The sequence below is a fragment of the Squalius cephalus genome (genome assembly GCF_949319135.1).
Source record: "Squalius cephalus genome assembly, chromosome: 6".
Taxonomy (NCBI): Eukaryota; Metazoa; Chordata; class Actinopteri; order Cypriniformes; family Leuciscidae; genus Squalius; species Squalius cephalus.
Window position 1 is genome coordinate 9413030 of NC_137127.1, and position 27993 is coordinate 9441022.

At 38.1% G+C, this 27993-nt stretch overlaps 2 protein-coding genes across 4 annotated transcripts; both read right to left on the reverse strand.

Annotated features, from left to right (window-relative positions):
• Window positions 1-1463: 1463 nt before the first annotated feature.
• has3 (hyaluronan synthase 3) lies at window positions 1464-7671 on the reverse strand. Of its 2 annotated transcripts, XM_079874924.1 has the most exons (5): window positions 7140-7671; window positions 5301-5766; window positions 3146-3775; window positions 2533-2634; window positions 1464-2410 (listed from the first exon to the last, which is right to left on the reverse strand). In XM_079874924.1, the coding sequence occupies exons 2-5, from the start codon at window positions 5307-5309 to the stop codon at window positions 1481-1483; spliced, it is 1671 nt and encodes a 556-aa protein (XP_079731050.1). In that variant the 5' UTR covers window positions 5310-5766; window positions 7140-7671; the 3' UTR covers window positions 1464-1480. The 2 variants fall into 2 exon arrangements, with proteins under 2 accessions (XP_079731050.1, XP_079731051.1); XM_079874925.1 differs by lacking the exon at window positions 5301-5766.
• A 2446-nt stretch (window positions 7672-10117) lies between these two features.
• On the reverse strand, window positions 10118-27963 carry tango6 (transport and golgi organization 6 homolog). Of its 2 annotated transcripts, none has more exons than XM_079873604.1 (18): window positions 27873-27963; window positions 26872-27521; window positions 25565-25681; window positions 25312-25474; window positions 24303-24409; window positions 23951-24113; window positions 23703-23770; window positions 23505-23617; window positions 23249-23425; window positions 22239-22365; window positions 21824-22018; window positions 21358-21492; window positions 19977-20471; window positions 18299-18356; window positions 17185-17343; window positions 14863-15014; window positions 13381-13494; window positions 10118-10897 (listed from the first exon to the last, which is right to left on the reverse strand). In XM_079873604.1, exons 1-18 carry the CDS (start codon window positions 27922-27924, stop codon window positions 10721-10723), a joined length of 3222 nt encoding a protein of 1073 aa, XP_079729730.1. In that variant the 5' UTR covers window positions 27925-27963; the 3' UTR covers window positions 10118-10720. The 2 variants fall into 2 exon arrangements, with proteins under 2 accessions (XP_079729730.1, XP_079729729.1); XM_079873603.1 differs by having other exon boundaries at window positions 24303-24412.
• Between the last annotated feature and the right edge of the window lie 30 nt (window positions 27964-27993).

Below are 27993 nucleotides of genomic sequence, written 5' to 3' on the forward strand. Positions count from 1 at the left end.
AACTTGTCCATGCACACATTTGCACACTAGCCTCAGTGTTTATATCTCTGCCAGAGTTTAATGTGTGTTTTGGGGGGCAGGGAGCAGAAAAAGTTAGCGTTAGCATTCATGGAGAACTGCTAAATCTGCTAATTGTTGCCTTAGGATGGCTGAGGCTGGGGAAAAAAAAGCTGGAATGAAAATCCACTGTATACCTTTGCTCCATATAAGGTAATCTTTAAACATCTAAATTTGCATACCATAAATAAGCTACTTCAGTTCATGTGATTCTTATTTATTTTGCTAACCGACCATTTTATTTAAACCAATAGGAACCATAAGTTTATAAGTTACAGAAAAGGTTCTTGTCAGGGTGACCGGATTCCGATACTTATGTATTTTTCATAAATAATCGGGGTATAAAAAATATTGACATATTGATATGTCAATATGACTCTTGTTCCATCTATAATAAAACATGAAAGTTTTTCTTAGGTAAAAAGGAGAATAGGGTAAGAATAGGAATCCAGGTAAAACTTTGCTCATTTTTCTACCCAAATATGCAGCAACAGAACATTCTAGATCAGGGTTCACCAATCTCGGTCCTGGAGGGCCGCTGTCCTGCAGAGTTTAGCTCCAACCCCAATTAAACACACCTGAACCAGCTAATCAAGGTCTTACTAGGCATACTAGAAACTTTCAAACAGGTGTGTTGGAGCTGGTTGGAGCTAAACTCTGCAGGACAGAGGCCCTCCAGGACCGAGATTGGTGAACCCTGTTCTAGATGCTAGAGAAAATCCTTTTTGGTTGCCTGACACTATTTATTCACTGGTGCTGGATGTAACTTTAAAAATCTCGAACTGTAAACATGTAGCCTACAGTGTAGTAAATTATTGTGGAGTATCATAAATCTCTCATTTAAATGCTGTTTGCTCTTTCTTCAATGTTCTATCATGTTACACCACAAAAGTATCAGAAGCACCACAATTTCTAATGATGAAATATAGAATTATGCTGGATTGTCAGATTAAAGACAATTAAAATACTGACTGGATTTGGCAAGTAAAACCAGGTTAGTGTCTTATGCAGGTTTCTTTAAGTTTTGGCACACACCTCTCTAACCTTTACAGCACACATTCTACATAATTATAAGTTCGAGCACCAATATAATGTCAGTTTAACTACGTTAACTTATCACTCTTACACTAACCTTTGGCTCTACTTTTCGTGCCCGCCTTGGCTGGCGCCTCCTCAATGTGTGCTTTATAATCACAAGAAGCACAATTTCTGATTTTAACTCATGTAAATCATAGCTTTCTCAAAAGCTCTTGATTATGTCCAAAAGCTCTAATGTAGCCATAGCTAACATAGTTAAAATAACTAACAACCAACAGTCTTGGACCTGCACATGATCCATAACTATAACCAGGATTGCAGCACCAGGTAAAGAGGGGTCCATTTAAAATGAGCCCTGACAGCATGTATTGATCTTTTAGAAAGACTATGCTTCGGCATAGGATAGGTGGTACTGTTCCTCTCTTTTGTTACAGCGCTTGGCCACTATGGCCAGGTAGAGCACCAGAAGTATGAGCCAGTAACAGGCATAGAGGATGGTGCCCGCAATGAGAAGAGCCTTCTCAGTCTCACTGAAGGGTTCTTGCACCTCGCAGTAAATGGTATAAACCACGCCACCGAGCAGTATGGCCGCCCACATGGTCACAGGCACAGCTCCAATAAGGTTTACCACTATCTTTTTCCTGCCTGATGTGCCCCAACCTGCTTTGTTAATAGTCAACAGGGCAAAGATCTTGGCAGGTAGCAAACTTGACATGTAGAGTAGTGAATACAGTGACATGAAGATCATGACAAGGCTGCCCCGCAGGAAGCAGGCATAGGTGGCCTTCACCATGCCCACCAGCTGGACCGTCAGCAAGAAAAGCAAGATGTTCCACAACCGACCTCGGTAGAACAGATGGATGACTGTAGCCACCAGAAAGAAGGGGAAGAACCCAGTGACCACAGATTCATAGGTCATCCAGAGGCTGTGCTTGTGGAACCAAAGCGCATTGTAGAGCCACTCTCGAAAGTAAGACTTGCTCCAGCGGGTCTGCTGGTTGAGCCAGCGCAGGTATTGCGTGGGGGTCTCGGTCTGGCATTGTGAGCGTGCCGTGAACTTGGTTTTGTAGCCGAAGCTGAGGACGCGGTTGGTGAGGTGCCGGTCATCACCGAAGCTGCACTTGCTCCCTAGGAAGGTCTGGTGGTACCAGGGCTCCAGGAACTGTTGGAGGAGAGAGTTGCGGTACATTCCCAGAGGTCCACTGATGCACTGCACACATCCAAAGTAAGACTGGCAGGCCCGCTCTATGTTGAACGCCATCCAATACCGGACACTGCTCAGAAAGGAGATCCAGGAGTCATACTTGTTCAGAATCTGAAAGAGACAATGAAAGAACTGAATCTTTAAAGAAGAAAGATACTGGAAAACTGGTTTGTTGAAAGAAACATAAAAATGTCTCTCTGCATTTTTAAAACTAAAATAGGCACATTTCTCACCTGAACATCTCCTCCCACCCCACCCACTTCTGGATCCTCCTCTAAAACCTTCAGCATCTCAATGGTGCATGCTGGATCAAGTACAGTGTCAGAATCACATACCTGCAAAACCAAGCGATGTATACGATTTAGAACGCTCCTCTGCAACTGTAACTCATGCAACTCTTTTCAGTTATTGAGGCTGATGTTGACAATGACTGTGTGAACAATGCAAGGACTGTTGCAACCATAGACATTGGTTCACAGATGTTTCAAGGTCATCTTGGTTTCTGAAGATATCAATCATATGCCGAAACAATGAAAAGTTGATGACAGCGCACAGGTGTGCTCGGGACTACAGGGGAAGGTAAGTAATAAGTCTGACCTTTGACCTCAATGCTGCATGGATTCATATTACAGTGACATTGAGAGAACTCTGGGGTGATGGCAGACTATGAAGTGTGACAGTATAATGTAGGCTATAATATGAAATCCAATGTTTTTCAAAATAGTAATTTGGCCATCCAACAGCAACAAGTAAGCAAGCCTGGAATGAATGCTGTTTACTCCTATAAAAGTCAGTACTTTTTCTGTTTTATTGAATTTTTAGGTTGTAAATGGGGTCTAGACTTACTTGTATGTAATCCACAGTCTCTCCCAGTGCTTTGAAGGCTGTATACATCACCTCTCTCTTGCCGCCCCACTCCTGCATGATGCAGGAGTAATGGCAGCTCCGCACCACCCTGGCCACATGTGCAGCTTCCTCGGCATGCAATGGGCCTTTCCCTCCTCCCCCATCCCCGTCGCTGTGATAATTCCCCTTCCACACCACACAGCCCGTCTGCTCCACTCCCCCCATCACCTCCTGGAAGATGTCCATCATGTAGGAATCCTCCTGCCGATTCCCATCCACCACCAGCACCACTTTAAGGCCGGGAAAAGAAATGCGGCGAATGCTCCGCAGACACTTGCGAAGGTAGTCCGGATCTTCCTGATAGGCCGCGATGCAGAGGGCCACGGTGTGACGAAGGTGCTGAGGTCTGGAAGGGCCACGCATCTGTCGGTGCTCCAGATAGGCGAAGAGGCTCTGCAGGAGAAGGTGGAGGGACAGAAAGGCACCGTACAGGCCAAAAGACAGGTGGTGCTGCTCGGTGTGGATGAACTGGTAGCCTGTCACATAGGCTAATAGGATAGCAAAAAGCACCACTGCTGCGAATAGGGTGGTGATGAAGATCCGCACCGCAGTGCCAAATCGAGAGGGCATCTGAAGAGGGAGAAAAAGGGATATTATAACTAAGGGTAGAGAGAAACATCATTACCTCTTCTTCTTTTCCATCCTTACCTGACCATTTCCTCTTTTCTCCCCACCCACCAGTAGCTATTTCTCTATTGGAATCATTTTGAAAAAGCACAAATCCAAAAATAGCAAATATAAAATATCAATTTTATATACTATTATCAAATTTTATTTTTATTTTAACTCAAAGTAAAGTGCATCTCAGGAATACATGAACTGGTAATAATTCAACCCAAAATCAAAAGAAAAAAAGAGAAAGAAATAACAGGAAATAACAGAGAAAAAAATATATTAGAAGAAAAAAACAGAAAAGTGCAAAATAAATCCTAACTTGGGCTTCATTTTCTTAATATGAGGTACAATTAGAATTTTTTTAAAGGCTTTGTGAGATTACCACATGAACAGAAGGGTCAGCCATTTTGAATTTATTCCAAACACATGGCAACAACTGACATTGTGACAATTTTAGAACACTATCAACCTCATGTGAAACTCTCTCTCAGTCACTCTCTCTTTGTCTTTCTCACTTTTTTCTCATTCTCTCAGGTTAATGACTTTAATTAAAGGCTAGGCCGAGTCTGGCAGGTAATCAGAGGCACCCAGACTAAGGAACAATCCCCCCCTTTCATTCATTCACTTGCCTCCTGCTCCCCCTCTCATGAAAGAAAGAGCTGCTTCACTCAGTGCCCTTATATCATAACGGCCAACGCAATGGAGAAGAGTGGCAGAAATAACGCTGACTTCCACTGAAGTGGTTGTTGATTTTTCTATCACAGTAACTGACTGTTCCCACAGTTATTTAGCTGCGCCAGACCAGTACTTAACCGTTTTACATCATATAATTCCAAGAAATACATAACTGTTCCTTTCATATTAGCAATTTTGGTTTCACGTTACATGAAATTAGCAATGTATCTGAAGTGAGAACTGCCATAAAACCTAAATATTGTTTATGAACTATATAATGGGTTTCTCCCTTTCTTGCGTTATCCTACACACCTTCTTGTGATGTGAACAAAGACAACATAGACCCTGAGGGTGAGATAGAGACAGCAGGCAGATACTGAGTGTTATGTTTGACCCTAATTAGAGGGAATCTTCCTCCGGAGGCTTGTTAGCTCAAAGGGATGGGTATGAAGAAGGGCCCCATGTCATACTCAACAAGACACCAACCATCACTCAGTCCCCAAACACAGCAAACAAACCCACTACCATATGTGTGATGAAAGGTGTAAAGGTGTTCACATGGCCTTTGATCTCTTGGTAGGATTAAGTCAACTCAAGATGCACATCCAAGAATAGTGGAGATTGAGTCATCACACAAGGTGATTTAACACCATTTAGGACAATAAAACATCACAATGTTAATATCTGCATGCTGCATTGGATTCTACGTAACCCCTGGATGTCAGTATCTAACCTAATGACGGAAGTTGAGTAATATTTAAATTTTCCACCAAATAAAGAGGTCAGAGGGTCAATGGTTACTCACTGTTGTCATGATGAGATATTCACAGCCCGGGTGGAGATCAATCCATGAGAGCTCGATAATCTCAGATCCTTACTTTGCTTTTAATAATTCTATTCCATACTCTTCCCAGTGATTAACAGAGAAGATGCAGGATGCTGTTCTCGGGTCTGTTTCTCTTGTGAGTGATGGTAGGGATGATCATGGGTAATCATGCATTCTCAGCCTAGACAGAAGCAGGTGGTCTCAGATGAAACAGAAGTGGACAGGATCCAAAAGATCTGTATGAAGTCACAGGTGCATTGCGGGTTGGTGGGGGGTGACCAGCTAAAGCCTCTTGCCCCGTGTATTCTCAGGTGTGAACCAGATAGACTTTGGATGCAAGACAGGACACTGACAAAGGGAGGAGGTGGGAGAGGAATGAAGGGGGGCTGGGAATCACCAGGACCGATGAGGGAGGGCAGCAGGTGAGAGGATGTGAGATGAATGGCTGGAAGGCAGAGCATGATGTGTTTGGGTAAATTAAGATTGTACCAGTGCACTATACTAATATGCATTATAATTATAATGATCAACTAAATCACTTTTAAACTTTATAAACCGCATTCTCCACAGTCATGATGTGATTGGTGTCACAGCTATTCAACTTAAAGTCCTGGTTTGTTATAGACTCAATTTCTTTGCATTGTTAATGGGCAAATTTGTGGCAAAGTTTTTTATAAATACATTAAAAATTTAATTCTTTTTGAAAGTAAAAAATGTCCAATTAGTGTAACTTTATGGAGAATAAAATAGAATAAAATAATAAAATAAAATGCTAATATTCTTGGGGGGGAGGGGAGGGGGGGGGGATTTTTGATCTAATCTAAAAATCTTAAATATTTTTAAAAGTCTTATATATGATTTTATTTTAAAATATTATTAATATTTAAAAAATATTTTATATAAAATTGATGTTTAAAATGTTATCTGTTTTTTTTTTGTGAATTTGTAAATGAAAAAACACAAGGGGGCACCTACTGAGACTTCATCCTTTCACATCCAATATCCACAAGTCCCAAAAACAATTTTTTTTATTTATTTTTATTTTTATTAAACGCTCACATTCAATTATTGATTTTATTCACAATAGTAACCGTGAATCTTAATCCTGTTAAAGAAACTTAATAAAAAAACATTAGATTTGTAGAAAGGAAAAAAAACACACACACTGAACTTGCATGTAATATTTAACAAATCTTTTGTCAAGTTCTTCCAGCAGGCTAGAGCCTGCGTTGGGGTGAATCCTATTTTGGTCTCAAGCAAATAGTTCAAACACTTTTGAAACTCTCACTAGACCCTTGTGTTGTCAAAGTATGATGAAATGGAAAGCTAAACAGACGTCATTTTCCTTAATCGAGCCATTCTGAAGCTTTCCTGTTTTATTCCGTCCTGCTGCCGACTTAGTTACTCAGCCTCAGGGCACTAGCAAGGGTGCCAAGAAACCGAGGGCCAATCTTAGCCCACTAGGACTAATATTGTAATTATTAAAAACACACATATGAAGATCTTAAAAAATGTCATAATTTCACAGATTCTCTCAAGCTCTACACATAACCATTTATTTTAAGTTGCTGAGTGCAGTATTATTTAGTGCCTTGCACAAGCACAAGCTTACAGTAGCCTATTTGTGCAAAAAACACACCTACCTAACCTAAAATTCCATGCTTTGACTCTCTCTCAATTTTGTGTATTACACACACACACACAACCACACAATGAACATTTGACAGAGCTCTTGTGCAGCATGCTTTCATATTTCATCCACTCCCACAATAAACACAGACACAAAACAAAACTCAAGTTGAATGAAATGTCTCTTACCTTCCCAGCCCCGCAGCTGTGACGGTGGTCTCTCTCTCTCTCTCTCTCCTCTGGTGGAGTCGGTGTGTGTGCGAGTGTGTGTCTGCCAGGCGTCTGCTCCGTTCCTCTCCACCACAGTGGAGCACAGCACCGTCCTTGTTCAGCCTCCTGCTCACACTACATCTTTATTCCAGCCACACTTAATTCAGGAGATCCCTTATCCAAAAATACAGCACCATCACCCTCCTCCTCCTCTGCTTCCCTCCCTTTCTTTTTGTCTCTCTCCCTCACTCTCCTCCCGGAGAGTCTCGAGTCATGAAGACCTCTGATATCAGCTCTGAACTAAGTTCTCACCTGGCGCGAGGAGGACGGGGGTCCGCCGGTGGACCTCATGCCTCTGTTTCAGTGCTTTACTGCAGTGGCATCGTTCTGCAGTGCAGCCGAAAATCCTTCAAGGTCCCTTCTCTGTGCTTTCCCCCTCCTGCTCTGCAGTGCAGCCAGCCTCCAACAAGACTCTGGACTGTTTGAGCAGGCACACTCTTCTCTTGGTTACACACACACCCTCTCAATGCATCCTTTATTGGGTTATTTATTTATCTATCACCCCTCCCTGCACCCCTCCTGCTGGCATCCTTCAGGTCCAACACCGGCTGATGAAGAGATCTGCGAGAGAAGGAAGAGAAAGATAGACTGCAGCAGGCTCGGACATAATCAATATCCACGGAATCTCCAAACATTCCTATCGCAGTTGCGTCTTCTTCCGGCCACCCACTGAAAACTTGCTCTGTTTTCGGAACGACCCAGCCAGGTAAAACACGCTCATGCCCTTTCTCTGGCCGAGACTGCTGCATGGCAGGAAGAGTAATTAGCGTAATGGCTCTTTCATGGCTGAATAGCAGTCGTGAGAAGGTTATTATGGGGTTTGCGGGGAAGGAAGGTGAAAGTGTGACTCTCCACTAGATAACTCCATCGTGGCGTCACTGATTTACCCCTTGCTGTGGGAACGTCCTTGGATCTTAACCAGAGAAGCAATTATCAGAGACACCACAAGAGACTTGTGAGGCTCCTTTGCAGAAACACTGAGACAAAGTTTATGACTTCCAACTGGGCAGCAGGCCACTACACAGCAGTTGTTTTAGCCAACACCTGAATATGGGTTTAAATACATGTGCAATTAACATTATGACTTGTCAAAACATGGATATCAAAATCCATTCACTCTCTCTCTCTGACTCTTAGAATTAAACAGGCTGTTTATTTTTGCTATTGTGCCTTTAAGACTATATAAGCATCATACACTGCCTGGCCCAAAAACAAAAAAAAGTTGCTGTTTGGATTTAAATAGGCAAATGCTTAAGAGTCTATGATTGAATCAATATTGCAGTCATTATGTTATTATGTTAAATTATGTGAAAGAATGGTTAGGAGGAGCACGAGGAATCATTTTCACACATGAATTGGTCCAGACAAAGATCTTGACCAAAAATGTATGCACCTCTTGATGGAAATGTTGTGATGTTTCTCCATCAAGGGGTGCATACATTTTTAGTCAAGATCTTGTATTGACAATGCAAGAGTCAAGCACTCTGTAAAGTCTCCTCCAGCACATCCCAAAGACTTTCAATGAATTTAAGGTCTGGACTCAGAGGCACCAATTCATGTGTGCTCTTTATGCTCCCTCTTAACCATTATTTCACATTTTAAGCCTGATGGATCTTGATATTGTTATCCCGGATTATGGCCATGATGTGTTTCCCTACATGGTTGTTCAAGAAATGAAAAGCAACACACTTCATCAATTAGGGTTAGAAGAACTGTTGCCAAACATATAACATGCTGGAAATATAATAATCACTGCAATAATGATCCAATCATTGACTCTTAAGCATTTGCCTATTTAAATCCAAACAGTGACTTTTTTTTTTTTTTTGGCCGGGCAGTGTATATATAGGCGAAATGAGGATCACTGCTTTGCTACACTTTACACGTGGCTGTATTTTTTTCTCTCAGGTGTAATCTTCTTTATACTAATATATAGAGTAACTGCTCCATCCATCAATAATAATCTCTTTGCAAAGTCTTAGGCATTATCACAATTTTTTTATTTTTTTATTTATTTATTTTTCTGGTAAATTTAACAATGAAATAACCAAAAAAAAAAAAAAAAAAACTGAAAATGAACTGATTTTTAAGTGTGAATCACCATTGAGGTTTTGATGCAAGGATCAAAAAATAATCCACACTAAAATTGTAAAAAGCTAAACAGTAAAAAAAAAAAAAAAAAAAAAAAAGCACAAAGTTTAACAAACTATTTCTGATTTTTTTTGTTTTTCAAATGTTTAAAAATGATATTTATCCTGGTTTCTCTTTTTAATCAAAGTTTCTGAACACAGTAAATGTATTGTTGACGTGTAAATGTGGTCAATATGAAATTTAAATAGTTCATATTTACTTATTTTCTAAATGAACATTACTGGTCTTATTGTGAATGTTTCATCTGTGTATGTTATTCCAAAGTAAAACTAAGACTTCTTGGTTAAATTAGGACATTCAAGTAGCTTTTGTAAACGTGCCTTAGAAAAAAAACATTACTGCTGTGCATTTTGAGACAGAACAATGGCACTGACATATTGTGACTGATGTCAGTGCAAGTTGCTTTCAGTTCAAATGGCTCAAACTTGCATTTTAGTCTAGGACTAGGCTTAAGCCTTGTCTGTGAATCCGCAGGAAAGGGTTTTTGGTTACAATTCAGATACAATTTAGCAAACTTTCATTCCGTCTGACTCCATTAAATGCCCACAATTCCTGTCCTACATTTTTCCTGCATTAATATTTGGTTCACCTTTTACCTTACAGCACATGAGGCAGACAGGAACTTGTGGCACTGCAACCAAACACAGATGTTCAGACACATGCTTACATTTATATTACCTCTAAAACAGTCCTAGCAAAGGGAAAAAGAAACTGTTAACGACAGCATAATATAAACACATTAGACCAGCTTCGAAAAAATAAGCACTCTTTATTTTATTTTAGAGACACCTCATGTCCAAGATATCATTTTATGAGTTAGCATAAATGCTAACATTTGTATTTATATGGTATTTAACCAGTTCTGCTTCAGGGCAGTTCCAAGAGGTCAGGATGCTATACAGACGGTTAACATGAATGGATAGTTTTAGTATTGTGCAGTGGGAGGAATTTTAAGAGAATGACTAATTACCCTGTCGTATCTTACAATGATGTCATGACCTAGCCGTCTTTATATGTACAACAAACATTCGATAAAACGCAAACAGGCATTTTATCACCAGTGCAGAATAGAGTGGAAACCAGCTACACCACGGCTCTTTACAAAGATATATCTTTTGCTTTTGTTCCCCTCTAACCTCAGTGTAACAGATAACAAAAGGCACAATGCTAGTTTATCAATGGCAAGACAGGTTTTTTGGTTTTAGAATGGAAATGTGGGTGTGAAAACTGATTATGGAGAAGAAAAAAAAAGCTGAAAATGTATAAATTATTCAATTACTACATATATAAACGGATGGTAGAAATCTAAGAGGTCTACAAAAAAATGTTATGTCATTTCTGGAGCGCTTTCAAGGAAGTACCACAATCTTTTTCTCAAGTTTTTGCTGAGGGAAGATGAACCTCCTCATGACATCATCCAGCTCCTCCAGAGCGAGCTGAGCATGGAGTACAGCCACATCATCCGGGTCCGACCGCACCACCCCTTTCAGAGCCCGATACAGCTCAGATAAAACATCCCCAAGAACCTGAAAAAGCAGAAGAAGAGTCGGAAAGCACTTAGTAAGCGGATGTACTGTTTTACTGTACAACTGAAAGCAAGAAAAAGAACAAACAAGGAAGAGAAAACAATGAAAAATAATTTCATATACATATACTGTATATGTCTCTTGAGGCAGATGGTCTCTTGACCTTCTCCCTCACAACAGGAGAGCGCTTTTGTGAGCAGTCAGCTGTTTTAGCCTCACACTAAGAGGACACCTGGCGTTGTGACTTATGGTTTACCTGGACGAGCCGTCTCATTACTCGCTGCAACAGCTGTACCGAGTAACAACAGTTTCTCATACCAGAAGGACCTCTATCAAGCTCCATCCTGGGAAACTCAACAGACGGCGATGACAGACATGACTTTGCACCCGGGTCCAATGCCAAGGTGCAGGCCAGGGACAGCACCGTCTGAGTCTAGTAAAACCTGTCCTATAAAGTGCCTGTGCAAATATTTCAAGGGTCAGGGTACCAACTAGGGTGGACATTGGTGCTGTAAATCAGGGGGTCAAAAGTATAAAAGGTCATTTGCAGCAGCAGTGGCCAGTTTGGTCTGCTCTGAGGTCATGGGATCAGTTCATGTGTTTATAGAGGGATCTTAAGATGTGTTTTATGCGGACAAACACTCCCAAAAGGACAAAGCAGAAGATTTAGCATCCTGACATTTTGTATCAAACTCTCTACAAAATTAAATGTATCATCTTATACAAGAATACTTCTCTAAAGAATCTTATTATTACAAAAAACAGTCAAAAAATGAAATATATTAAACTACTTTAAATAAACTATTTTGAAGAAAAATTCAGAATTTTTAAGTTTATATATATATATTTTTATATTTAATTTAATTATTTAATTTAACTGTTATTTGAGTGCATTCATTTATTTATTTATCTTCTGTAGAACATACTATAATCATACTGGAAAAACCTGGCAAATAAGATGAAGACATTTTCAAGGTTTAAAGATTATTTTATAGAAATACATTTGATAAAGGAAATAAGTGGTCTCAATGATCAAGTATCTCGCTTTCATGGAATGTGTGGCAGTCTTGTGATTCATACCCTATTATGTTTAAAATATGTTTTAAAAGAGTTAACTGGAATAAAATGATCACACTGCATTATGGGAGAACAGATCTGTAGTCTGAGAGGTTGGAATGTCAATCGGCTGCCAGTCTGCTGACAACATCAAACAACTATAAAATGTACAAATTTCAGTAAGTTTGGTTCATATGATCTCACAACAGGGTAAACATCTGTTGAAGATGGCTGCTAATAGTCCAGTGGATCAGAGACTCACATCTATGTAAGCTGATACACACCTCTGATTGGTTAATGTAGTTACAGCTGTAACTCAGAACTTGTGATGCATAAAACTTTGTAGAAGGTTTCCCAAAAAACTCCTAAACCTAGATGATAAACTTTATTAACTCAACCTGCACTGTTCATGTTATGGACATCAATGATTTTTAGTTTAACCTCATGGTCACTTTACCAGGTAAAAAAAAATAAAATACCATAGTACTTTACAACAATGTCTTGGCAACCTACTACAACACTCTATCATAGCAGGGACAAATTTTGCATGAGCAAGGACCACCTTTTCTTCTGAAAATCTAAAAAAACGGTTTTCATATGGTTTAGATCTATTCATTTTATTCATCATGCACCAAATGTAGGAGCTATGGTCGGAAATTAAAGGCATTGCTGGGAAAGTGATCAGGGCCGTGGGAACAAGAGAGTCTGCTGAGAGTGATGGTTAGACAGAGCATTGGTTGTCTTATACTGCAGGTGACCTCTAAATAAGAGAGTAGAAAATTACAGCTGCTGCTCATCAGTCCAGATGCTGGAAGAATTCCTCCCACTAAACACGTGCATTGATCATGATCGAAAGACCTAACAATCTACTTAATATCCCTCACACACAAAACACAGTGATGGGACTTCACACCTTTGAAGAAATATTTCTGGTTAAAAACATGCTGTAAATGGATAGCATCTGTGGCATTGCTGTTGAATACCACAATTTTTTTTTTTAAACTGATCAACTGATCAATGAAAATGACGGTAAAGGCATTTATAACTATACAAAGATTTATATTTCAAATAAATGCGTTGTTAAATTTTTGGAGAGGTGCACGTCAGGGTACGTCATAGGCTATGCGTGCTACACACTATGGCGTTTGATGCAGAAGTATAAATTGGGCTTAAGAAATGTTACTTGAGCACCAAATCAACATATAAGAATGATTTCTGAAGAATCATGTGACTCTGAAGACTGGAGTAATGATGCTGAAAATTCAGCTTTGCATCACAGGAATAAATTACATTTTAAAATAGAAATATTAAATTAATTATTTTAAAATACTGAATAATTAATACATTTTAAGTCCTTTATAAAAGCTTTTCATATTCCTTTAATACCAGCCAAGTTAAATTGATCACATATATTTAAAAATACTCACCTGAGTGGTTTTATCACTGAGGCCCCTAAGGACCAGAGCAATGACATGGACCGCAGCCCTCCGAACCTCTGCTTCTCTGTCCGTCTTTATCAGGGCGGTGAGACACGTGCTCAGCTGCAGGAACCACACAAACAGAGGTCAAATACAAAGGACGTACGCAGGCCGCAGAGATCTGCAATGCTGCACTAGTTGATCTTTATGTCAATGTAGCGGGTCGATTGATGTCTAAACGCATGCACACGGGTTTGCAGAAGGCTGATGGTCAAGATGGTCTAGAACAGCCTGTTGCAGGGGCTCTTTCATGAATAAGCAGCCCAGTTAGTCACACTTGACAGAGATGCTTATTCATGAAGATCTCTAGCCCACTGCCGCAGCTCAGACACTCACGGTAGATTTTCTCAACGACCGTATGCACAAGCGCTGAAAAATAAACAAACTGCTTTCCAACTGCAAGGCGTCACACATTTCACACATTGGCACAAAGTATCAAAGAACTCTAGATTTGTATTTCCTGAAGGAAACATCAATGCTTGCAAGGCAGCAAAAGTACAATGCTAAAGTCTCAGGTAAGCTTAGTCTTTGATTCTACTGGTGACACGACTGATTTCCCAGTTTGATGTGATTCTGATTCACAGGCTTTAAACTTGATTTGATTCAACCCTGATTCTATATTTCAGTTATGAATGTCCATTTCACTTACATGTGAAAAAAGAACTAATCAATAAAATAACCAGCTCATTTGTATTGTGAATTGGGCTGAACAAATATGTTTGCATCAGCCACTGAAAATAGGCTTAGAGTAAAAGATTGATCTTGGGATTGTATAGGTCTATATGGGGAGTGCTCCATTAAACGAAAAGCTATATTTTTTTCACCAACCCTTAAGACACTTCTTGTTTTCTATTGGCTGTGTACGAGAATCAGCATAACGCAAATTCAACACATTCTGTCCACTTTCAAACGCAGCTAATGTGGTTAAGTAAGTGACTAGAGTAAAAAAAGGCTAATCACAATTCAGAATACAAATGAATTTAAAAAAAAAAAAAAAAAAAAAAAAAGCATTCCAATATGCAAATATTATGCTGTTTTGAATTGCTAACATCATAAAATGGAACATTTTTATTTACAGATCTATTTAAATTTGAGCATACACAATCAATTGCTACATAAAGATTTGTGGTCAACACATTGGCTGATTTTAATGAGCAAATCAGTGAAATGGATGGAGTTCAGGTTCATCCATCTGCACCAGCAGAAACCCTGATCTCAGCACTAGTAGTGGTAGTAATCTTGTGTAGTGAGATGTGCATGTGTGTACACACATACACAGCTGTGCCGAGGAAAAAGAACGATGACATCAGACTAGAAGCAGCCTCGGGGATCTGCTTAAAAAGAACTAATTACAGACTAAACTGCGCAGATTCAGCTTTTCATCAGCTTGTCTAGTTGACTTTTAGGTTTTGAATACTGGAGTGGTACTACCTCTTGTGCCAGTGGTCCGAGGGAAAAGTTGAGACGTTGGCAGAGTTCACCCAAATTAGAGAGGCTGCTGGCACGCACACTACTGTCCTTGTCTCGTGTGCCACTCAGGAACACACCAATCAGAGGGCGACCATAGTGTGGAGCAAGGTCACCTAAAAGATAAAACTTTTTATTTATTTATACGTACAGATATTTAGCTGTATATAAAGACATACACTACTGTTCAAAAGTTTGGAATAATTATGATTTTTTTTTACATTTTTGGAATAAGTAACTTATGCTCACCAATGCTCCATTTATTTGATTAAAAATACAGAAAAAAAAAATATTATTACAATTTAAAAGATCTGTTTTCTATTTTAATATATTTCAAAGTGTAATTTATTCCTGTGATGGCAATTTTGTTTTGTTTTATATTTTGTGTCTGTCAGATGATCCTTCTGAAATCATTCGAATATGCTGTTTTGTTGCTCAAATATTATTGGTACTCAATTACTAATAATCTTTATTTTTTATTATTAAAGTTATAATATTTAACTTTATTTATGTTCTTTATTATCAATGTTGAAAATAGTTTTTGCTGCATAGTTTTTGTGGAAATCTTGATATGTTTTTTCAGGATTACTGAATAGAAAATTCAAAACAACAGCCTTTATTTGACATTTATTATGAATGTCTTTACTGTGACTTTTGGTCAATTTAATGCATTCTTGCTTAATCAAAGTAGTAATTTATTTTCTTTTTTCTTAATTCACCCCAAACGTTTGAATGGTAGTGTGTCACTGATTCCACATAAATACTAAGCAGCACAATTGTATTCAACTGATGATAATAAATGTTTCTTGGGCAACAAATCAGCATATTAAAATTATTTTTGAAGGATCATGTGACACTGAAGTAATGGCAACTGTAAATTCAACTTTGCCATCACAGGAATACACTGCATTTCAAAACAGATTAAAACAGAAAACAGTTCTTTTAAATTGTAATATTTTACAATATTACTGTTTTACTGTATTTTTTATCAAATAAATATAATTTGCTTGGTGAGCATAAGAGACTTCTATCAACAACATTAAAACTCTTCAACTTTCGACCTGTAGTGTATACAGACTTAAAAAAAATAAAAATTAAAACTCAGATTTGTCCTAATACCACATGTACAGTGCAAGGAATGAGAGCTCCAGCCTGAACACACACACACACACACACACACAAAGCTGAAGTTGCGACTCCCCTTCCAATCTCTCCATCTCAGTGTGAAAGTCTGAGAAAGTCCAAAGTCCATACCTATAGCATGAGCAAAGTCACTAAACTGGGATTTTTTTGACTTCTTTTTGGGCTCTGACAAAAAAAATAAAAAATCCTCCTCACACTGACAGGTATTAGTGTAAGGGGAATTTACATTATTTATGGGTAATAAATAAGGATACAACTAGACAAAAGCTATTATAATGGCTGCCAGGTGGGTCCAGAAGGACTTGCTCCCCACAGCTGATTTTGCTGGCCCTGTCTGAAATATCATTCAAACTGTATAAAACCTTCCAGAATCCATGTGCCAGGACCTATTCAGACATGAAAGTCCACTTGTTCAGCTGACCAATCCTCCAAACGGATCAAAAGAGTTTAAATGTCTATTGTGGACTAGATCTACAAGAAAAAAATGGGTATCTGATGGGAGGGAAAAGGAACAGGGGCAAGAAAAAGTGTAACATACGCTTCTTTGATCCAGTGCTTCTTGTTAACTGTGGCCATCTGTCCCAGCACCTTATTAAGCGACATGTTTAATTGGAAACCAGTGGCACACTTATGCATGAAAAGGATTTATTTAATTACGCATCGGATGTGTACTTTACGAAACAGCGTGTTTTGGTTAGATATTTAGTTATTACAAAATCAAGGATTTAAGGATTGAAATAAGTGTCTCATTAGATAATACTCAAGGGCTGAAAATGTAAATTGAGCTCAAGTGTGCGATGTGAAGTGTGTGATGCCCCCTGCTGTGTGTGAAGGCACTATGAATGTGACAGAGAGCTGTGAGACTCATTGTGCGGTTTCAGCGGACTGTAGCAGCTGTTGGGCTTTTTCAGAGCTCGGTCTGTTAGCGTTAAGGAGCCGGGCCAAGACGACATGCCTCAGACCCAGACTGAATGATCTCGAGACACAATGAATAACCGCACACTTGTGCTGGGGATACGGCACTGCCCAGATCTGACAAACAGATCCTGAAATGGAGCATGAAGTATTTTAAAGGAAGAAAAGAATACGGAAAGAAAGAAATATGAAAAAGAAAGAAATACTACAGTCAGTGACTGTGCTCACCCATGGCCCTGCAGGCTCTCATTAATACCTCGCCCACTTTGAGGCGTGTCTCTAGGGAGCGCTCTCTTTTGGAGGGACCGACAGTTGCCCCGGTCTGATACTCTCCCAGCAGTCTCTGCAGAATCTGCTCAGGAAAAGAATCAGCCAACACTGCCAACCCTGAAACAGAAAAAACCCAGCTCTGAATAAAGGCTAAAACTCTGACAGAGCCTTTTTAAGACAGGATGAATAGAAAGCACAACAGGCTGCCAGAGCATTACAATCTTAATTTAGCTATTCCTCAATAGGCTGACCATTCATGGACAAAAGGTGAAATTACATTGGCTGCAAATACATAGAGCTGGTTTAGTTAATCAAACCAAAATATAGCATCCCAAATCTGTTTGTTGGCCCAGATACAGCAGCCTTGTAGATTTCAAAGCTGTTCCTAAAATAACCTGACACACATATACAAAAGAAAGTCCTCCACAACTGCCGATCAATATACCCCACCGTTCAAAAGTTTGGGGCCAGGAATACAAAATATAGTAAAAACAGTAAAATTGTGAAATATTCTAACAATTTAAAATAACTTTTTTCAAAGACGAATTTTTAGCATCTTTATTCCAGTCTTTAGTGCCACATGATTTGGTGTTCAAGAAACATTTTTTATTATTATCAACGTTGAAAACAGTTGTGCTGCATAATATTGACTACTTTAATGAGCTCAGGAATCAGATGCTTTATTCATTATGGAAAAGCAAAAGCCTGGTCATTTAACAAATGAAAGGTTTAACCAAACATCTGTATTCTTTAAGAATGAGTAACGTGAGGGCTGAAACACATTGTAATGTGTTGAGGTAAAGCTGACAGTGAGTTTAGCTGGCAAAAGTAAATCAGGTCAATGTAATGTCTGTGCTTTATACTTACAACTAAGTCATTCAACCAGTCAAAACCAAGTTGTTCTATTATGTACCATCACAACTACAAATAAATCAAAATTTTACATTCATTTCTGAAAAACTCTCAAAAATCATTTTTAAAAAATTAGGCAAAAGCAGGCGCGATTGTCATATTTTGTTGTATTTCGAAGGAGTTTAGGCTGGTTTCTTTCTTGAACTAATGAATTAATTACCTTGAATAGCAGACAGATACACAAAGGAGTCTTCATGTTCCAGGTTTTCCAGAAAGAGCTGAAACACATTGAAATAATTCACTGAAAGCTGAGAGCAAAGAATTAGAGCAGAATTAATTAATTCCTTAGTCTAATTATCGCTGACAGTTTTTCAGCTCTCAGCACGTTTACAGTAATGCAAATTAAAACATGTCTATGGCCTGCAGTTTTAAAAGATTTAAATGAGTTCACATGAGGTGAAGTGCTATGACTTTCAGAGAGAATGAAAGAGAAAATGAATACAACAGATAAGACATTTATGTGTTAAGAACTCTGACAGACACTGATACAAATAAATATTTAAAACTGAATGAATCAAAAGAAAAAGATTCACATCTAGGCTATGTTAATGGATTACTGGGTGGGTGTTATGTCACTGTTAGTGAGAGGCTCTGTGTCTGTGTTCATGTGTGAATTAGTTGTATTTATGAAGCGTTGGACACAGAAGAGACTCTTATAACAGAGAATATTAGATGAGACATTGCAGAAAGCCGCTCATCATAACTAGATCCCACGAGAGTCTTCAGACACCCTCAAGCAAGAGGTTTTACACACCAAACATCCCACCTCATTTATTAAACATGGTCTATTCTAGACCCTCACCCACCCTCAACACTAGCACACAGGAGAAAGAGAAACACTGGAAGTCATGGCCCATTTAAACAATGTCACCCAGGGAAGAAGAGTCTACGCAAATCCCAGGAGAGATGTGTACGTGACACCAAGCTTTTGGCATCAGAGAGAATAATGCATACTGAGAGAGTACGTGTTTATCATATACTATAATGATCGCCTGCATCAAAGCGCAATGACAACAGCGTTTTGGGGGCCTGAAAATTTCAACTTTATTTTTAAAGTGTTTTTAAAAATGATACTGTTATCGTCTGCAAATTTGTGAAAACGGTGATGTCATGCACATGCGTATTATGTGTTCAGGCATGTACCGTTTCTTTACAAAGTGACATCGCCAACTACTGACATGCATAATACAGCATTTTTAGTCGTTTTTGCGGATGCGCGTGAACAGGGATTGTTTTGACATCGTTGTCAAAAATGCGAAGGAAATTTATTTCCATTTTTAGTACATAGATGTTGTGTAAGCGTACCCTAAACCAGCCATTAAGAATATACAGTAATAGGTGAAATGGAAATAATATTAATAATAATTAATTATACAAAAAAGTTTCAATATTTTAAAATTGTTAAAATATTTCACCTTTAGCAATAAAATGGGAATATTTTAAAATGATAACATTTATAGTATTAATTTTTCCGATGCATTTGGCAGATGTTTTTCCAATTATAAAAACTATATATTTATGTATTCCCTGGAAATATTATATAAATATACATATATATATTATAATGTTCATCCATTGTCAATGATTTAGCGACGTATAAGTCATTGCTCACACAGAATTAATTTCTGTTGATCAAAACAGCAAAATTTTCATGACCATTCAATCCCTGATTATGCAGATTCCAACTGAAATGACTAGATTTCGCCTGCAAATTTTCAGTAAATGTGACCACTTTCATATCATACATAATGAGAAATGTATTTTTTTAAAATTCATGCCAGGCCAGTTTTATCTGCTTTAACTTCCATATACAGATACATACACATCTATACACTCACTGTTAGTAGTTTCTCCTTGTTCTGCAATGCCTCCTCATCTCCATCTCTAACAGAGCGGGTCAGTGAACGCAGTCCTACGGCTCGTGTGGGCACATCTGGGTCACAGGCTTCCAGCAGGCACTCAGAGAAAGCTTTACTGCGCAAGGCCTCAGAAATCCTAGGATTTGGTATTCCTCCAGCTGTCTGAAAGTCTTTAACTTTAGGTGTTACACTAGGGTCTGTTGTATGTTTGGGATGTGAGATTGATTGTGAAGGGACCTGGGGTCTGGCTGGGAGGGAGTTTGAACTGTGGCCTGCAGGTTGAGTAAGACTGTGGGCAGTGCTGTGCTGGCTGGCTGTTTTAGGGACAGTTGTAGGGCGATAAGCCCCGTGTGTGGCAATAGTGGCCCTCAGATCGGACGCTAGCTCCTGGATAACGGGCTCTTGGTGCTGCTGGGAAATCTGTTCCAGGTGGGGCAGCAGTGCAGCCATTGATGAGTAATCATCTGCAGTGAGCTGAAAGAAGACATACACAGGTACAATTTGGTAGGTAATAAATAATATGTACATGAACATAAAGATTTTAGGCTGTCAATCGTTTAAAACTTTTAATCATACTAATTAGAAAATATGCTGATTAATCAATAACAATTAATTGCATATCAATATTGCTAGGAACTTCCCCAATATAACTGGGCATTTACATATCTTTGAATATAATACATTATTTGAATATAATTCAAAGAAATTACATTAAAACATAACTTAAGATCTTTTTTTGTTTCATGTCATTTTATTATTTTTGCCCTTTTTGCATCGTTTTATTTAATCACACCAAATTAACCCAATAACTGGGTATTAGTGCATATTTTGTGTGCTGTGACTGGGCACAACTTCTAGTTAGCAGTTTTTATTTTTTATAGTTTTAGTTTTCATATTAATTTTTGTTTAATTCTCAGTCAATTTCCATTATGTGCTTTTGTCATTTTCTAAAGTTTATTTATTTATTTATGTACTTATAATTGTAGTGCTTCAACTTCAACATATTTTAAGGCAACATTTCTAATTTTCAGTTAGTTTAATATTTTATTTTATTTCAATTAACAGAAATATTCTCACTAGTTTTAGTTAACGATAATAACCCTGGGTGCAACAAACTAATTTTGTGCAACTAACTAATATTTAAAGTGTAATCGCATTTATACAAGGTCAAATGGCATTTTTAATAAGTATACAAAAATAGAAAATCTTTTGTTAAAAAAGTGTAGCATGCATGTCACACTGCAGGATTAATATGCAATATGTTAACTACCCATAAACACAGCAAACAGCTTATTACTATAGGAACTCTTACAATAGAGTGAGCAAAGAACAGCAGCAAAATGTAGAAACTATACACTACCTCAGCAGCTCCAGAGAGTAGAGTGGCCACAAGCCCTATTCCCATACTGAGAGTCTGACTCTCCACTGGGCTGTCAGTGCCACGCTCCAGACTAACACATGCTCTCTGCAGCATGGATGCTATGAACCCAACCACCTGTAAGCAGAGAGAGAGATCACACCTTATCACTACATAAAGTAGCACAACTGCTGATATAACACATCTGCCCTAAATAACAGTCAGAGTAAAGATATTCTTTGTTGCGAGTTAAATGGAACAGATCTGGCCAGGGGATGATGTGCTCTATTTTTAGAAGGCCCATGTTTTATCTTAATAAAACCTCAGTTGAATGAAAGCAGAAAAGACAAAATGATAAGAAAGCTTTAAAGAGTTTAAAGTTTTAAAACTCAAATGTACCACTTCACTCAGGAAAAGAGAGAACCATTGATTTGAATGAACCAAATGAATGATTTCTTCTATATCTCACCTGAGTGGGTTTGCAGAGCAGCTGTGTGTGTGGAAGACTCTCACACATGATGGCCAGCGCCTGCAGCAGAGCAAGTCTCTGTCCGTGTCCACCGGCACGCCCCAGCAGATGCTGCTCTAACTCCAGCAGCGTCATAGATGAAGTGTTCACTTCCTGCTCAACCTCGTCCTGCTCTGCAGCCACAGCTGTTAAATCCTGGAAGCAACACAAAACACAAAAAAGGGGATTTTTTTAATCTTCTTAAAGTCTAAAATTTCTTTTTAATCATCTACTCTACATTTTGAAGCATTCTTGAGTCCTCAAATCTTGCTATAAAACAATTATGGACATCCATTTGTCTTATGTGCTATAGTATAGACATTGTTGAGCTACATTGGAAACGGTCAGGCTGAAACAGACTGGCAGAGGTCAGCACCTGCAGCAGCAGTAGGAAAAACTCTCCAGGCAGGTCACTGTCCTTCATCTCTTCCAATAACTGCACCAGACACTGCACTCTCCACTGCTCACCTGAGACCTTCTCATACAGAGCATCATCTTCATCACTGTCAAACCACAGAAAAAGAGCCAGTTAATCATTGTTATGCCTTGCAACATACACTACTATTCAAAAGTCTCTTATGTCCACCAAGGCTACATTTATTTGAACAAACAAACAGGAAAATTAATATTATGTAATATTTTTACAATTTAAATTTAAATTTTTTAAATTTAAAAATGTAAATAAAATTACAATTAAATTTTTTCAATAAAACTGATTCCTGTGATGCAAAGCTGAATTTTCAGCATCATTACTCCAGTCTTCAGTGTCACAGGATCCTTCAGAAATCATTCTAATATGCTAATATGATTTAGTGCGCAGGAAACTTTTTTTTTTTGAGCTATGAAAACCACAAAGCAATGTACAGAAAACAAAATAAACTTTTGAACAGTTGTGCAACTTAATATTTTTGTGGAAACCATGATTTCTTTTTTTTTCCAGGATTCACTGATGAATAGAAAGTTTGAAAAAAAAAAAAAAAAAAAAACAGAATATTTAAAATAGAAATCTTTTGTAACATTATAAATGTCTTTACTTTCATTTTTGATCAATTTCACTTGATATTATACTGATATAAATAATGCTTAATTTAATGAAAGCAAATAAGATACACACAAAATTACTGAAATCAATATTTTACAAAATATCAACTCTAAATTCATCACTAAACACTTAAAAAAACATGCATCATCTTTTTTAAGGCTTCAGTTTGTTTTAAAATTGACAAAAGCATGATCTAGCTAATAGATTCTGCTATTTTCCCAATTAGACCATCGCCTGATAAACTCAAAATGCCAAAATACTGGCTGGTAAACCAGACTGACTAATATATCACTACTTTCCACAAAACATTGCATAATTATTGTAGGGTTCTCATTTAACAATACCTGATAAGCTCTCTCACTGTAAGTCTGGCCCCTCCTTCACTGCCAGGCGAGAACTGAAAGCCACGTCTGACTCCACTCACTTCTCCCAGAAGTCCACACAAGCGTTTCAGCAGCAAAAGAGATGCCGAGCGCTCTGAGTGAGTCAGGCACCATATCAGGATCTCCTGACAGGATGTACTGTAGGGAACAACCACTTTTAGTCTTTTCCAAACACATGATCTATTACAAATACTTGATATTCGAAAAGAAATCTGACCATAAATGAGAGACATTCTGTTTGGTGAAGCAAAAGAGATTGAACAGTGTTGAGTAGACATCAGCTAGAGCTTTCAGCAGCACTTCTGATGGATTATTACCCACCACACAAATCTAAACAGAAGGAAATAACGTTCTTATGAAAATTTCATATACTTGATGATATGGCGCATTAGACAATACAGAACGCTTGGCTTACTTTATATACATCTTCAATACAGCGAGTCAGCTCCCACTCCTCCACTGAATCCTGGGATAGGTCATCTCCTGCAAAAGCTTGTCAGTTATTTTTGTAATACTAAAAAGAGAATATACTTTGCATCTAAAAATTATTCCTGTGTGTTTGGGACAAACATTAGCAAGCAACTTGATGCAGCCTTTTCACACAACCTAAATTATATCAGCCACTATAAAATGCTAAACTGCAGTCACCTAACAAATACTAACCGGTTCCCTGTGCACAGCGACGAAGGGGGGAGAGAAGAGGAAAGAGCAGGAATCGCTGTGCAAACTCAGGCCGATCTTGCACCATGATGAGCGCCGCCCTGGTGGCCACTCTCTGGAACTGCTGTGCAGTCAGCTTGTCTTTGAAATGCAGAAGCTCCAGAACCTAAATCCAGTGATATTACATTCTATGATTAGAGTACATTTCAAAAATTATTTATAGGTAAAAGATGGCAATGAACTCTTGCTTTTGTTATTTGACTACTAGCATATTTTGCAAACCAAATAAAACTCTAAATAACCATTATAGCAATAATCTCACTATTTTGACTGTAATGAGAGAACAATACTTCACCTGTGGACACACTTGACTGTAATAGCTCTCAGCAGAGAGGGACTGCTGAGGACAGGCGGCAAGAATCTTGGCCACAGCATCACATTTCCTCCAGTCAGAGTCGCCTCCTGCTGGTCAGCAATGTGAAACAAGTAAACATGACTGAAAAGCACATGCTGAACATTTACAGCTATCATAAAAAAACTTTCCATGGAATGATAAACCTATTGGAAACACATTGGGAATTTTGTTATGTACTGGATTTGTTATGTATGGTATGAAAATACACATTTTTCCACCACAATTCAAAAAATTATGGCCAAACCCACTGACACTGTGCTGTTTATAGAATATGCAAAACATTTTAGGTCACCTAGCCATTCTAACCGAGACATATCATGTTTGTCTCCTTCATAGTCTGCAGCTTTTTGAGGTCCATATTGTAATATTCCAGGCAACAGCACACGGTTCCAGGATGTTGCATTTTATTTATAAGTTTGCGGAAAACAAAACAACATAAGCACGAACACAGGTTTCAATGTATTTATAAATGCATTTGTATTCACATACATGCATACTAAAAAAAAATTGTGCATAAGCAATAAAAATCAAATAGGTTATCAATTTTATTTAAATGTTTAAATATTCTTTTAACCTGTTTACTAGTAAATATACTAGTTTAGGGCTGCATTACTGAAAGAGTTTTGAAATGGGGTTTGAGTTTAGTAACAAAAATTCTATGGCTGGTATAATGCTCATTTTTATAATATTAATAAATAATAGCAAATAAGGCATACATTAAATGTCTGAATTTGAATAAATACTAATTGTAGACAATATTTACTCACAATTAGCTAAAAATATTTGAGAACACAAAATATGTTTTATCCACTGACAAGGCATTCAGTACATTTTGGAACTGACACTAGATAGATGGTCTCGTAAACTTGATGGTCCATGAAAAAGCTTTTTCAAATTCCAGTGTTTCTCTGAACCAATCATCTGTACTCTTTGCTAAATTCAGCCTTACCTCCGGTGCCCTCTAAGATGGCCCTCACCACTGCCTGGACGCCTTGTGGTTGCATTAACCTGTCAGACAGCAACTGTCCACACAGGCGCCTCAGCCAAGGGGGAGCTTGGGATAGAGCCTTACCTCCCCCTCCAGGACATCCACCTCGGGAACCTGAAGATGCCTACAGCAATACACAGGACAAGTCTCTGTGGAGTCACACAAATACTAACACATCTGAAAAGTATTCAGAAAGACAGTGGGCAACACACACCTGTTTAGGACCCCCTTGCAGAACAAGCAGTTCTTTGATGACGATTGGCTGATACACTTTCCCAAGAAGACTGTGGAGTGCTTCTTTGCAGGCCTTGCGCTCCTCTACCGTTAGTCCCTGTGGTAGATGAGAATGACTGAATTAGTTCAACATTTAGCATGAAACTTGAAAGAGTGATGAATCAGGATTCTCACACTTTCTTACTTTCATGTCATTCTTCATTATTGTATAGGGATTTAAAAAAATATAGTTTCATAACGATTTGCCTCTAAAGGACAAAACACTGAGAATAACTAGAACAGTGTTATTTTAGTATAATCTATATACTATTTAAGTATTATTGGTAACACTTTGCAATAAGGTATCATTTGATAACATTAGTTTATGTATTAACTAACATGAACTAACAATGAACAAAAAAATTCTTACAGTATTTATTAATGTTAGTTGATAAAAATAACAATCATCCATTGTTTGTTCATGTTAGTTCACAGTGCATTAACTAAAGTTAAAAAATGTTTGATTTTAATAATGTATTAGTAAATGTTGAAACTAACATTAATTTAGATTAATAAATGCTCTAGAATTATTGTTTGTTCTTAATTCATGTTAACCAAAGTAGTTAACTAATGTGTTAACTAATGAAACCTTATTGTAAAGTGTTACCGTATTATTTATTGATAATTTTGAATGAGATTTCATTTGAATTTTAGTTTAAGTTTTATTTTATTACATTTTTGTCATCTTTATTAGTTTTTTATTTTTTTTTATTTTAGTAGCTGTAATAAAAACAATTCAGTTTTTTTTTCAGTTAGTGGTCAAGGAAACATTTTTTTTCATTTAATATTTATATTTTCAGCTTTATTTAACAATAACTCTCTCTCTCTCTCTATATATATATATATATACATATATATATATGTATATATATATATGTATATATATATATATATATATATATATATATATGTATATACATATATATATATATATATATATACATATATATATACATATATATACATATACATATATATACATATACATATATACATATACATATATACATATACATATATATACATATATACATGTATATATATATATATAGAGAGAGAGAGAGAGAGACATTTAAATGTAAAAGTTTTATTAATGTTTCATGACTTTTCTATGCCTGGAGCAATATTACATTTCCTTGCTAATTCCAGGTTATTCATGGCTTTGGGAACCGCAGATCTAAAAAGAGACCACTAGTAAAATATATTCAAATAGGAATAAATATTCCTTTGATATTAGTGTATTTTTACCTTATTACTCTTTGTTCCGTCTCCTTCAGGCCGCTGGGGTCGATAAGCTAACTGACACAGAGCTGCCATGATGTCACCCAGGTGGCGTGTAAACACAGGAGTCGCTAGTGATGACAGAGCAGACACCTCTAGGAGCACATTAGCGGTGATAAGTAGACGGCGTTCCCCTGTAGGGGCCACATCGTGTCGGACGGCTCCCTCCACTGCTGCCCCAAAGGCTGACCTCAGCCCCAGTGCCACCCCTACACCAGGGGCTAAATATGGGCAGAGACCCAGTGTGACCACAAACTGCAGCACAGCGCCCAGTGTCTTTTGTTGGGCCACACTGAGAACATCTGGGGGGAGTGGTGGAGCTGCTTCAGGGGTCGCAGGGTTTGGTGCAGCAGGAGTCTGGTGAAAGGCTTCCATGAGGCGGTTGAGGTGTCGTGCCAGGCAGAGCAGTAAGAGAAGACATTCCTGAACAAAGCCCCAGGTTAGGTCATTAGCATCACTGCAAAACCATGTGCTGTCTCTCCTGACCTCCTCCAGAAGTCGTCTTGCTTCCTCCAGCTCTTCTCCAGCAGACATGCTCTCCCGGAGCTCTGACAGGTTCCTCTGGAGAGCCAGGACAAGTGCTGTTTGTGTGCTTTGTCCATCGCTCCACTGAGCCTCTGGAAAAGAGTCCATCATCGCATGCCATCACTATTTAACAGATTTGCAAAACATAAACAACACACAAACCTGCATGACTTTCTTTGTTCTGTAAAGCACAAAATGAGATGTTTGGCTATTCACTTTTATTGTATCGAAAAAATATACACTTAAAGTGTAAGCCGAGGCTGTCAGTACCTAACATATTTAGTGTTTTACGAAATAAGTAGATAAAGTCATGCGGTTTTGGAACAACATGAGGGTGAGTAAAAGATGACAGGTTTTATGGGGGGTGGAAAAATAATAATACTACCAAAGCACGTTATGAAACTACACTATTTAAACCCGGATATATATATATTTTTTCTTACCTCGAATAGGTTTCGTTAATATACTGAGAGACTTTATTAGTGCTGTGACCATCTTACGCCACACTGCTGTGTTGTCTACTACAAAAACGTTTGTCGCAAAGCTTTAACGTAACTGTGGTTG